The sequence below is a fragment of the Pteropus alecto genome, unplaced genomic scaffold, assembly GCF_000325575.1.
Source record: "Pteropus alecto unplaced genomic scaffold, ASM32557v1 scaffold206, whole genome shotgun sequence".
Lineage (NCBI taxonomy): Eukaryota > Metazoa > Chordata > Mammalia > Chiroptera > Pteropodidae > Pteropus > Pteropus alecto.
The window spans coordinates 325,188-338,954 of NW_006438906.1; the positions used below are offsets into that span (position 1 = coordinate 325,188).

The following is a 13,767-nucleotide window of genomic DNA, read 5'->3' on the forward strand; positions in this document are numbered from 1 at the left end:
AAGAAAGAGAAATAGAGGTCATCTATTTAAAGACAAAATAGAAGGAGGAAAATACAAGATATGTCCTAATGTTAGGACTTACATCAGGGAAAAGGGCAAGACTGGGAAGGAGGCAGAGGGAATCTCGAATTTGTCAGAATATTTATCCTAAAGAGACTGAGCTCTAAACCAGAAGTCACTGGGTTATCCTGAATCAGCAAGTTAAGTCTCTGGCTCTTTAAAAAGGATTGGGATGGTGGGGGTGGTAGCTATAAGCTATATTGAGTTTAGTTATAGAGGAATAAAGTTTCATCTTTGCACATCTGAGTTGTGACTCAAATTTAAATCATGTGCTAATTCTGAGTATTAAAAGCTACAGAGTCAAAGAGCTGGAGAAATACCCTGCTCTCAAATGTTAGTCTAAAAATCTATTCTGACAAAAATCAGGACTTCTTAGAGAGAAGTTACAAGTAGGTCAAGAGACTGTCATCTCAAATCCCACTAGCAGGCATGGCCCTGGGTCCTCACCCTTACCCTGTATAGAAGGATGAGGGTGAGGATCCAGGGCCATGCCTGTAAGGAGCAAAGAGAAAGCCATGCATGCAGCACTCCCTGGGAGCCAAGGCTAGGAAAGGAGTCAGCCTCTGCTTACATTTTGAGGCTTTCTCAAACCAGAGGCGTCCCAGCTGTACCTACATAATAGAATTAAATGTTGGGAAGGAAAATAAGGAAAGTTGGAGAAGAAAAATGAAATGTGGAAAGGGGAGAAGGAAGATAAGCACAGGAAAAAGAGGGATGAAACAGAAAACAAAGGGAAGATAGATATAAAAATAGGAGAAGAGGGAATAGAGAAAGAAAGATGAGAACCAACCCAGAGAAAGCTAAGAGGGCAAGTGAAGGAAGAGGTGGGTTATTAAAAAAGAGACTGAAAAAAGCCTAGAAAGGGGATAAAAGTGCTGGTAGTAGGAAGACAGGGAAAGGCCTTGCATTGCCCCTTTCTGGTTGTGCACAGACCGCTAATCTTAGGCCTAAGAAAATTACATGTTCCTCTGGCATAGATAAAGAAACAAGGAAAGGACACATCTCTGTCCATTCAGTGCTTCTGTCTAGCACTACGTAGTTCTGGGGAAGCCCTTCTAGGCCCCTCACTAGGTACAGTGAGAGACTAGAGGCCCAAAAAGCCACTTCACCAGGTCATCAATGGCATCTTTCACTGCTGTTATGGACAACATCACCATCAGGGGTATCACAGTTGTGTGCCATGGCAAGGAGGAGATCTGGGGAATCAGCTGTGAGAGGGAAGGAGAGAGAAACTTAGGTCAGAAAGCTTAGAGGACAATATATTCTCCCACCCCCAAACCCCACAGCTATTTTTACCTCCATAGGTTCATAATAAATTCAACTACCCTAGTTGCTTTCTACCTTTTTGTAGCTTTCATATAACCCCCAAATATAAGTAAACATCTCCCAAGAAAGGACCAAAAAAGACTGTAAATTGCTACCTATCTGCTCTGAACTCCACTATAAATGGCAAAGGGCCATTTCTCCTGTGATAATGAAGGTGCTGGGGTAGAGGGGTAAGAGTAGATAGACATAAGATGGACTCAGGAAAACCACACAGCCTTCCACACCCCTTCAGCACAATGGGAAATGAGATGATCTGTCCTTCTCTCCCAATTTGGGATTACCCTGCCCTGCTTCTTTGCCCTGGTGGGTACTCTTATTTTCTAAACCATTCTCCTTCCTCAGTACTCCTGCACATTAGATTTCTGTCAGGAAGGCTGGAAAGAGGAGGAGGAACGGAGTTGCAACTGTGGTTGGGGTGAAAACTCTGTGGCCCCCTATGGTCAAGCTGAACTGTGGCCATGCAGCCATAATAAGGGTGCTCCCCTTCCTTAGGTCCCTGACCTTGTCTCTTTCTTCTTGTAGAGGCTTGTTTCATTCTGGCTAATCCTGACTACAGAGACTCTAAAGGACTGAGCTGAAATCCCAGCCATCTATTTGCCTATTATCTAATGAAGGAAGACATCTCCAGTTTAGAGAAGAAAAGAACTGATTACACAACTTGACCCAGAGAGATTGATAAAATACTCTGTGGAAAAGGCCCCAAAAGGCAATACCTGTAGGATGAGCAAAATGAGGAAATATGCATTAGCAAGTCTCTGGAACTGTTCAAATAGGTTCATGGGTAAAAAGTTAAAGACGCTATATTTTGATGTCTTGATGGTATTGTTCTGTGAGTAAAAGAGAATGAGCACGATTAGAGGAACAAAAGATACCTCCCCCCTGCTTCCCCCACCTCCCAGTCTTAACAAAAAGAAACAAGGCCACTCTGTGAAAGGGTCAAAAGCCACAGTTCTTCCACCAAAGGAAGGGAAGGAGGGAAAAAGTATTTGCCTGCCCCCACCTTTTCTTTGAGGCCTAGAGAGGTCTAGAGGATGCAAAGATGCCAAGATCGATTAATATGGGTTTTTTGGGAGGGAGGCAGAATGTATTTCTGCTCTGGATAGAATTCTTTGTTTATTGATGCTATTGATAATAATAATGATAATAAAATCAACAATAAAAAGTTACTTATTGAATATTTACTATGTATAAGGCACGGTTTCAAGTATTTTATATGTAGCAATTTATTTAATCTTCACAACCACACTATGAGGAGAGCACCATATGATCACCTTTTGAGGATGAGGAAATTGAAGCAATGAAGTTATTTGTCCAAGACCACAGTTAGTTGCAGAATTGGGATTGTGCTGTTCCCTGAGACTCACTCCACTTGTGCAGCCATCCAAATACTTTCCTTTTTCAGAACCAAATAAATTCCCTAAGAACAGGGCTTCTTTTCTACTTCCTCCATCCATAAGGCCAAAACAAAAGAATAAACCCACCTACAAGCCTGGAGGGAAGATATTGCTCAAGTATGAAGGATCCTGCTGGGCTTTGCCTTGGGAAGGCATCAGAGCGTCCTTGTGGAGAACCCAAATCATTCAGCCTTAAGGCTGAAACTTGCCCAGGAAGGCTAAAGCCCAAAGTCTATTTCCCAAGGAAAGGAAGAGAAGCTGGAATAGCTTAGCACTTAGAAGTTTAGAGATCCAAGCTAAAACTAAGAGTTCTTTGATGTTTCCCATTATTTTCTCCATAATTTTTCCAATTAGTAATCAATCGAATGCTATACATTTCTCAAGGTTTGCTCTGTTCAGAGCCCTATGCTCACTATACTAGTAGAGGCTGAGAAAGAAGCAAACAAGATCTATCTCAGAGAAGCTCATAGGTTTGCCTTGGAGTTCTAACTAAATGATCTCTAAGGAAGGACCCCTCCAGCCCTGAGAATATATTATTCTAACACTGAAATGATTCTCTTTGATCATAAGAAACTCTGGATATCTTGACATCTAAGTCCAGATGGTTCTGATACTTGGACCCAAAGACCTTTTTGGTCTTTTGCCTTACTGAAGCAGCTGGCCTTCATTATGGATTTTCCATTGGTTTTATAGCTAATTAATGTATTTCAGTTTTCTCTTCATCACTTGGGTAGCATTTGCTCAGCAAACAAAGACAAAAGCCATGCCGATTCTTTTTCAAGATAGAAATATCAGTACTTCTTTACTAACTTGGCAACGAGAGTGTTTTGTTCTTCTCTTAAAGGTCAAACCAGAAGCAATATCTCAAGAATGTAGAACATCTGCTTAACTATGAACTTTCTCAGTGTTTAGTTCTTTTGGCACGGGTGATAAAATTTAAGCATGATAGAGGTGGTGGATTTTGGTTTGGGCTATTTATTTGGGCAGTCATAACTGACTGATGGCTAAATGGAGAATAGAGGAGAACAGAAGGCCAAGGATATAATGGGAATCAATAGTCAGAAGTTTGGAAAAGGAGTAGAAGTGGAAGAAATTAGGGAAATAGAAGGAGAATGAGCAATGGGTAAGGCCAAGAAAATGAAATGGTTGTTAAATATATAAGAATCTGTCAAATCTATTTATTCATTAACTATCTGTTTATTCATGGCATATATTTATTGGATGCCATTTGTGTGTCAAACATTGTGATAGGAACTGAGGGTACAGATTCAGTGAGACTTGAATCCTTTTTTCAAGGGGTAATAGTTTCTTGGAGAAAGAGAACTAATGTTTTTCACAAGTATACTTAACTCCCACAACGGCCACGTACGGTAAACATTATTATGTCCTTTTTATAGATAAGGAACTGAAGATCGAAGAAGTTAATGCACTTCAGTATACAAGGTTAGTAAGGAGGAGAACTGTGCTCAAACTCAGGTCTATCTGAGGCCAAATCTAATTTTACTGCACCACAAAGCTCCTTATGCAGGTCTAGGAGGTGTGTGGGGGTGTGGGGGGCGGGGAGGGTCAAATTCCAAATGTTATTTTCCAGAACCTCTCTAACTCAGAAATCATAAACTGATACCTACAGAAACTACAAATATGTATGGCTATATTCGTATATACTTATAATTATACTACAGTAAACCTTCCCTTAACATTGTTGATAGGTTCTGTAGCTTAAAGTGAAACAATGTATAACAAAACCAATTTTACCATAAATTGCTATAAACAAGAGTTAAGTTCCTATGGCATTTCATCAACGTTATAATGAAATAGCATTATTTGAGGAACTGCTGTATATATACATGTACACAAAATAACATGTATAAAGCATTGCTTGTAATTGTAAAAGATTGGAAACAACCCAGATGTTGATTTATAAGGAACTGGTCATATGAATTATGCTAAATCTGCATGGAAAATATTATGTAGCTGAAAAAAGAAAGGAAAAAGTTATTATGAAAAGATGATTATGAAAATATCTCCAAGGCATATTGTTAAAGTTCAGAAGAGTGTAAGAAAGTGAGGAAATAAGAAAATATATTTGTGTTTGCTTTATTTGCACAAAGAAGCACTGATGAATACACGCAAAAAAAACTAATAAAAGTGATTCCCTATAGAGAGCAGATGTGGGCAAGTATGGGGTATTGGAGCAAGACTTTTCAATATATCTCTCTTTATGAGTTACTTATTCATAAATAAATAAATGGAAAATGAACAATTGAATAGGAAACGGGCAAAGATCATTAATAGGCAGTTTCCAAAAAAAAAGAAAAAAGAAATGCTAAAGACTAATTTATATGAAAAGATTATTGGTCTCATTTAAAATTAAGGAAAGACAGATAACAAAATATCATTTTTCGTCTAAGAGCCTAGCAAAGATGAAAAAGACCGATAGACACTCGGTTTGGCAAGAATATGGAAAAGTGAGCAGTATCTACTATAGCTAGAAATATAAATGGATGTAATCTTTTTAGAGGGCAATCTGGCAATATGTATCAAAAATTTTAATGTATTTTCCTTTTGACCCAGCCAATTCACTTCTAGGAAACTCATAAGATATATTCACACGCATGTGCCAAAATATATGTATAATGGTTCATTCAAGACCATTTATCATAGCAAAATACTGGAGACTTTTTTTTGGAGAAGGTATGAATAAAGACATTTTAAATGTTCATCAACAGAAAACTGGTTAAATAAATTAAGGTATTTCAATACAATGGAAAACTCTGCCACTATTTAATGAATTATGAAGATCTACATGTATTGTAATAAACAGATGTCAAAGTGAAAAAATAAAATTGTGAAACTATGCCTTCATTTGTGCAAGAAAAAGCTACATTATCTATTTTCTAGGAGTTATATATAAAACCCCAACTCTGAGATATATTCTCCCCTGAGCCTAGGTCACTGGATTAATTTTAGTCCTGAGCCCTCACTGCACCAGCCCTCACTCTATGGGAGAATGAAATAAAGTAGAACCTAAGTTGTAAGATCAACATCTACAAAGAAGTTCATGCCCCACCAACAAAGAGGAATATTGAAGATTCCAGTCCCCTCCTGAAAGAGCCAAAGACCTGATACTCACTGGATATCCAAACAGAGTGTTGAATTCTTTGTTGTTGGCTTGCAGGTATCTCTCTTGTTCTGAGAAAAAGAGAAATAATAAGAAGGATGTCCCTCTGCAGATCGGCTTGAGATCCTCATACTTTCTCACTGAGAATATGTCTACAAATGGGAATTTGTCTCTTTATTCACAGAATCAAGATAAATAATAAAAATTAAAATCCTCAAGTATTCAAGCTTTCTGAAGGCAACAGGACAATTTCTGAGTTCTCCACCATTAATGTTTCCACTAATCCTAGATTGTGTCTCCACAGAGAATAGGATGGCCTGTATCATTACTGCCAAACACAAAAACCCAGCCCTTCCTCGTAGATCATGTTTATTTTAAGATATCTGAGTCTCTTTCTGCAGCTTTTACTAAACTTGCTTAACTAAATTTAAATTAATAAATCATTACTCAGCATCTATTGCACAGAAACCAGTGTGCTAGATGCTGTAAGGAGACCAAAAGATGAGTAAAATGGTGTCTCTGGCTTCAAGGAACTCGTAGTTTAGTAGGAGTGAGCCTGATAACTACAACACATGACAAAGTCATTGCATCAAAACACATAAGTATTAAGAACTATTACAAATAGTGAGCCCATTATCATGTTATGAAAAGTCTTAAAAATATATATTATCAATAGACCTTTCTTCTCTGAATCAAATATTCCTGTAGTCTCTTCAATTCTTCATTGGTTCAACAAACATTTACTGAGTTCTTGGCAGGTGTCAGGTCCTGAGCTAAGTCAAGGTTACATCATCCCTGACCAATTTGGGATTCCTAATCCCAGTGGGGAAGACAAACATAAAAGGAAACTTCAACCTAATGTAAGGGCAGTGATATAGGCAAGAATATGGCGTTAGGGGTACACAGAAGAGGGAATGGAAGTCAGGGAAAGTGGAGTAAGGAAGCAGTCCTGGAAGAGAAGATGCTTGAATTATTTGGACAATATGGTGCAAGTGCTTCCTACTTCTCTTGATCCTGGATAGTACGTATACCAAGCAACCTAGAATTTGGCCTGATGGCTGACACTACTGCTAAGCTTTTTACCCTTAATAGTCCTAGAAATTTCTAGACTGTGTTTACAAAGAATTTGTCTCCTCAGAGAGTGATTTCTAGTAACACCTCTGCCTCTGAGTTATACTGAATGTCTATTTTGAAGCTCTTCCAAGCCCTCTAAAGTCCTCCTTAGCTCATGTCTCTCAAGATTAGAAAGAAATTTCCTTCCTTGATCCTCAAAGATTCTTACTCTAGGTTACAGATTCCTATTTGATCTTGAACTCACTGGTCTCAGCCTTCTAAGAGGAGTCTCTCGTTCCAGGTTCTAGAAACATGACCCTGCAACTGTTCAGTGTTTGGGGTTTTTTTTTTTTTTTTTTTTGAGATATAATTCACACAACATAAAATTTACTCCCTTACAGTGTACAATTCAGTGATTTTTTTTTAGTACATCATGAGGTTTTGCAACCATCACCCCCAAAAGGCAGCCTATATCCATAGTCTCAATTACCACATTTCTCCAGTCCCTGGCAAACACTAACCTACTTTCTACATCCATAGATTTGCCTATTCTGGACATTTCATATAAATAGAATAACATGTGGCCTATTGTGACTGGCTTGTTTCATATAGCATAACGTTTTGAAGGTTCATTCATGTTATAGCACGTACCAGTATTTCATTCATCTTTATGATTGAATAATATTCCACTGTATGGATTTATCACCTTCATTTATTCATCCCTATGTTGACAAACATTTGGGTTTTTCTCCATCTTTTCGCTATTATAAATAAGGCTGTTAGGAACATTCATGTACAAGTTTTTGCGTGGACATGTTTTCATTTTTCTTGGGCACATACATACGTAGGAGAATTGCTGGGTCATATAGCAATTCTATGTTTAACTTTATGAGGAACTGCCAAAGGGTTTTTCATAGCAGCTGTATTATTTTACATTCCCATCCGCAGTGCATGAAGGTTCTAATTTCTTGGCATCCTCGCCAACACTTGTTACTGCTTGTGTTTTTTAATTTAACTATCTTAGTGGATGTGAAATAGTATCTTATTGTGGTTTTGATTTGCATTTCCCTAATGATGTTGAGCATCTTTTCATGTACTTATTAACGTTTATACATCTTTTTTGGATGTATAACGTTTATACATCTTTTTTGAATCTGAATGCCTATTCAGATTCTTTGTCCATTTTAAAACTAGGTTTATTTTTTTAATTACTGAGTTATAACAGTTCTTTATATATTCTGGATAGAAGTCACTTATCGGATATATGACTGGCAAATATTTCCTCCTACTCTGGTTTTAAATGTCATTTTTACAATGTACTAAAGTCCAACATTGAATGTGATTCTGGGTTTTGTATTATGTTCCATTGTTCTATCCATCTTTTAAATTATTTAACTTTTAATACAGAGTAGCAAATTTCTTGGCTATTCTTGTCTATTCTCTCTTCTAGATAAACTTCAAAATCACTTTGTCCAGTTCCCTCGAGACTGGAGTTTTGATTAGAGATGAAAACAAAGAAAAATTTATTCACTAGAATCCTGGGGATGGAGTAAAAATGTGTTATTAGAGGAGGCAGAGCTCCCTCCCATGGAAAAAGTCAGGCGTGGGAAACTACATTGCATTTCTTAGGGAGATAAGATCATAGACTTTTGAAAGATAGCTGAGGAGAGTGGCAATGATAAGATAGGGACCTGGATGGTTTTTCCTGTAATTTCCTCCATTTCTCCTCTAGCTGTAAGCAAAATTACTAAACATCATGAAGTCAGAACGTTGAGTAAATTTCTTATAGAAAATATCTAAGGGGCTGAAGTCTGTGCATTGGGCAGTATAAAAACAAAGAATTATGAGGAAGTTCAAGGATTTGCATAAATTGTGGGAAAGGTGAAACTGGGAATGTTTAGCTACTTTCACCCAAGGATTTGAGAGTACACAGATTTGGATTACACAGATTAATTTGGAAAGAGTTGACATTTTTGCACTATTAGTCCTCTACCCTATGACATACTATATCCTTGTGAAAGAGATAAAAAGAGACTTGTTGGTATACCCTGGAGTAGCTACTCCTTTGTGCATGATGATCATGTCTGTATAATCACCTTGCGAGCAAAACATAAACAAGTGGCTATGAGTCTTCCCTGGGTTAGGTTTACCACATAGTATGAAGCTTATAGTCTGTTCCCCTGGAATAGTGCCTTTCTTTCTTTTTGTTTCATTCTTGTGATTACTAGCTTTAGCTGAATAAGGATGGGAAAAATTGAGATGGTATGGATAGAATGTTTTGTTATGCCTGGTTTTGATTAGTTAGTGGCTTGCTTACAATATTGCGATATAAGAGCCTTTGCTAACCACCGTAGTTTGGGTTATCCAAACACTGCAACATGTTAGCCTCAGATAACTTTGCTGCATCTAGGATTTAGAGCTGCTGCATAGCCTATGCCCTTTGTGCAGAGACTTTCTCAGAGGCCTAGACAGCTGCCTGATCAGAGCAGAGTACCAGAGCAGTACTCATGTTTCTATCAGCATTGAGGTTATCCAACCCCTGAGCTGGCTAATTTTCTACTATGCCCATATTCAATTTGCTCAGGTATTGATGAGTAAAATCACTCTCTCCCAAACCATTTGCCCCTCCAACTATACCTAACAGATTAGTATGGCCCCTCCATTTATTCAAAAATATTATTTTATGACTCTTTATAAAGTTCTAATATTTTCTTATTACATTTAATCCTAGATATCACTGTTTATTTTTTAACTTAATAAAGATCTAATAGGTTTTCCTGGCAATTCATCTGGATGCAGCAGAATATTCTCTCTTAAGCCCACCAGCCCCAGGGGATACATGGAGTCCAGGCTACGCACAGCAACTGAATACATACTTCTCTCTTTGAGTTTAAGAGTAAAGTAAAGCAGGTAGATCCCAAAGTTCAGAGCCTGAGTTGGTGGAGACAGACTGAGGCTCCAAAGTGGGGACAGGATTGACCTTCACCTACTTCTGGCTCTTTGATACCAGAACTTCCAAGAAAGAAGAAGAAGGCAAAAGGAAAGTAGGGTTTTCACCGGGGAAGGGTTGGGGGAAGAGGAATCAAGGGCTAGAAAGTCAGATTTTCTAAGATGCTTCTTAAAAACAAAAAAAAACAGGAATGATGAGAAAAATGGTGAAAACTTCAGTTTGCACAACCATCTAGGATAAGCTAAAAGTCTGAGAAAGACAAGCTCAAGGAAAGAAAGTAGCCAGTCATGTTTGAAATAATAAAGGCAGGAAAAATGTTTTCAGACTGGATAATATCAGATTAATTCAAGATTCCCTAGGGCTTGTGAATACTGTTGAGAAGATATTGGGATGACTGTTTTCCCCACTGTTAATTCAAAGTTTGGCTGAAACAAAAGTGACAAAAGTATAAATTACAGATGAGAGGTCAGAACTACAGAAGACTGGAAATTAGCTTAGACAAAGAGAGTCTAGAAGAGGTCCTGGATATGGACTTCAAGGGGACAAACACCTAGCTCTAGCCTCTGGTGACTGCAGAAAATACATCTTTCACTAGAAACTATTCTATGGTTTGTTCAACAAAGGCCTGGTTTCACAAAGACTTACATTGGGAGCTGGCTTGGGGGTGGTAAAACATTGAACTGAAAGAGCCAGACATCTTGGTGAAGCAAGGTAACCTGATATTATAAAATAAGCAGTGGGCTTAAGAGTTTAAAAATATGGCAGGCTCCCATAGTGATTAAGAACATAGGCAATCAAGTCATGCTACCAAGGTTCAAGTCTCGGTCCTCCCCTTACCAGCTGGGTAGCCTTAAGGAAGTTACTTAACCTCTCTGAGACTCATTTTGTTCATCCGTAAAATGGAAATGATAATACTTACCCATAAGGTTACTGTGAGGATTAATAAATTAAGGCATGCAAAGCATTTTAGAACAATTCCTGGTATATTAAAAATGCTCAGAAAGTCTTAGCTGTTCTAGACTGGGCTCTATGACCAAATTGTTAAGTGACTTAGAACAAGTCATTTTTCATTTGGGAGCTTTAGTTTCCTCATGTGTAAAATGGGGTAGTAAAATCTACCTGATATGCTAATGTGAGAGTTAAATGAGATGGTAATTGTAAAGTTCCTACATAATTCCTGACACATCCACAGGAGATAGCTGAAAAAGTGCTCATTAAATGATACTTTTTTGTCCTTTACCTTATGTCAAGGAGATTCCATAAGCATCATTGATACAGTTGTCTGTGCTCAAAATAGATTTTGAACTTTCAGCTATCTCCTGTGGATGTACTATGCTGACCCAGCCAGTAGAGAATGAAGGACACAAAAGCCACAGTCTACAGAGGCAAACTCTACTCAATCACTTGGTGGGATAGTAGTAGAAGAGAAATGTCAAAACAGGAGAAGCTTCTAAGGATGTCCTTAGAGCTTTGATTCAAATGCTAGGTTGAAAAACTTAGCTCTTATGCAGTCTTGATGTAATTTAACCTCAAGTTCTGGGGGTGGAACCTACAGAAGAGTGGAGGTTAGCCTAGATAAGGAAATGACAAAAACTAAAAAGGAAAATGAGCTCTGTAAAAGGAGAGAAAGTGGCACTCTAAAAGGTAAGTAACCAGGAGGAAGAAGGAAGAAGAAAGAAAAAAGAAGAAAGGCCATTTAGAAATTAGGCTTAGGAGGTTCTAGGAAAATATATCCTTGCTCACAGTGAGAAAGCAATCACAAATGAGATTCTCCAGATAAACAAGAGCAGTGAGATGATCTTCAGGAGTGCAAGTCTCCAAGTAGTAGATTAGTCAAGGCCCACTTATACCACGAGGCTCCCAGTTCAATTAAACCCAGCTGCTGGTGAGAGACACTCAGCAATGACCCCCTGCTGACATTCTACATCGATAGGCCTAGGTGATTTTGCTAAAGTTACCTTATGCATGTGACCGAAATATCTCCATCTCTGAAAATAAGTGAGGAGAGCTGCCAGAGAAGGAAAACTGGTCAATTTCTGGAATTTTTTGTCAGATTAGTTAAGAGTCAATTTACATTAGGAATACTGGAATTTCTTAAGATTCCAAATGATCACGATTTGTCCCATGGTAGTCAAATAGCGTATTGAAACATTATAGCTATCAGTGGATTTAGCTAACCATGTGGCTTCCAGTCTTGGGTATGCACAAAAATTTATATATTATCTCTCCAGACTGCATCCCTAAGATATCTGGAATATAGCCACAAGATGACATTTCCATCTAAATAATGGTAAGAATAGCAGAGTCATCACAGCAAAGGCCAGAGTCTGTGATCTTACAGAAGAGGCTGTAAATAATTTGTTTTCTCATCACCACTTCATTACACGTTTCTGGTTCAGTCTATGCACTGTGATATCTCATGGTTTATACTCAGCTCACTTACTATACTTACTTATAATACCATCTTTCCCCGCTAAACAGAGTTCCTTAAAGGTAAAGACCATGCCTTTTTTTTTTTTGGTCTTTAAAAAAAGACAAAATGCTGCTTAGCTCAGCATTAGACCTGGATTTAATAAAGATCTGTCGAATGAAAAACACACAAGTGAATAGATGCTTAGAAACCTGTTCTGTTAAATTGTGGTCAGATTCTATCCAAACCCCTCCTATGGAGGATAATCAGTTCTTACTTGTGGGAGTATTTACATAATCACAGAAGAGCTGGGCTGAAAGAGAAACCCCAGCTAAGACTAATTCCTTGTTGTTCTTTTTATGCTAAAGTCAGCAAACAGGAGGCTATTCAGCATGGCTAAAGGAGACAGCAGGGTCAAAAAGAACCTGGAGAGGAAACTCACTAAAGTCTTGAATGTCATGAAAGGTCCAGTTCTTCAGCTATTATGGCTGTCCTGTTACCTCTGCCTCTGACCGTCCACTATAGCTTCACTATTTCTCACTATTTCTCCCATCTGAGGTTAGCAGGAACAAAACTAGAAATACTCAAAGGACAAGACACTAAAGAAAATCAAATACTAATAAAAGCAAACACACACACACATCATACACACACCACCACCACCACTACCGCCCCTAATTAACAGGGTGCCACAGAAGATTGGTTTGGCTGACATAATTCAAGACATGGTCAAAACCAAAGGCCTCACCCCTATTCCTCTTAGAGACCTTTGGCTTCTCCCCTTTTCTCTCCATGGGAGAAGCTGACAGGAACACCATCCATATTACTCCTGGCAGATGGAAGTTGAGTGTGGTACTTTGCTATCCTAACCTCATGTGGAATGTGGAAGCAATGATTTCTCATCAATGTGGTAAAGGTAAAATCGGTCATGCTTGAACTGCTAGACATCACTGCTAGATACCAGTGCTTCTCAATCATAAAACCTTCCTTGGGATAGATGAGAGACTGGAAAAATTGTATTAAAGGTCATCAGTTAAAAACAAAATGCCATTCACACAAAGTTGGATCTAAATGTAAACTCTGTTGATGTAAAGAAGCGATTTAATTCTAAGAGATTCAAAACTTAATCCCCTTTGTTTAGAGTTGCCAGATTTAGCAATAAAAATACAAAAGCATAATATGTCTCAAATATTATATGGGACATACATATACCAAAAAATTATTCGAATTCAAATTTAACTGGGAATCATGTATTTTATCTGACAACTCTGCCTCTATTATTGAGGTCAGAAGTCCCTACAAATAAGTTCAATTGTTGCCTTAAATTTCCTAAATAAACAGCATTCTAGAAATGAAAGCTAAAAACTTTAGATGCCTGTTTTATTCTAAGTAACTTTATTAAAATATAATACATATACTATACAACTTTACTTATTTAAAATAAAATGTATAA

At 37.9% G+C, this 13,767-nt stretch overlaps 1 protein-coding gene across 1 annotated transcript in view; it reads right to left on the reverse strand.

Annotated features, from left to right (window-relative positions):
- The window catches only part of LOC102888432 (phospholipid-transporting ATPase FetA), a 68,090-nt gene that overhangs the window by 50,529 nt on the left and 3,794 nt on the right, over positions 1 to 13,767 (reverse strand). The window contains exons 2-4 of the mRNA XM_025049709.1: positions 5,914 to 5,972; positions 2,100 to 2,213; positions 1,170 to 1,268 (exon numbers count right to left, since the gene is read on the reverse strand). Coding sequence (XP_024905477.1) covers positions 1,170 to 1,268; positions 2,100 to 2,213; positions 5,914 to 5,972 — 272 coding nt within the window. The remainder of the gene's footprint in view (positions 1 to 1,169; positions 1,269 to 2,099; positions 2,214 to 5,913; positions 5,973 to 13,767) is intronic.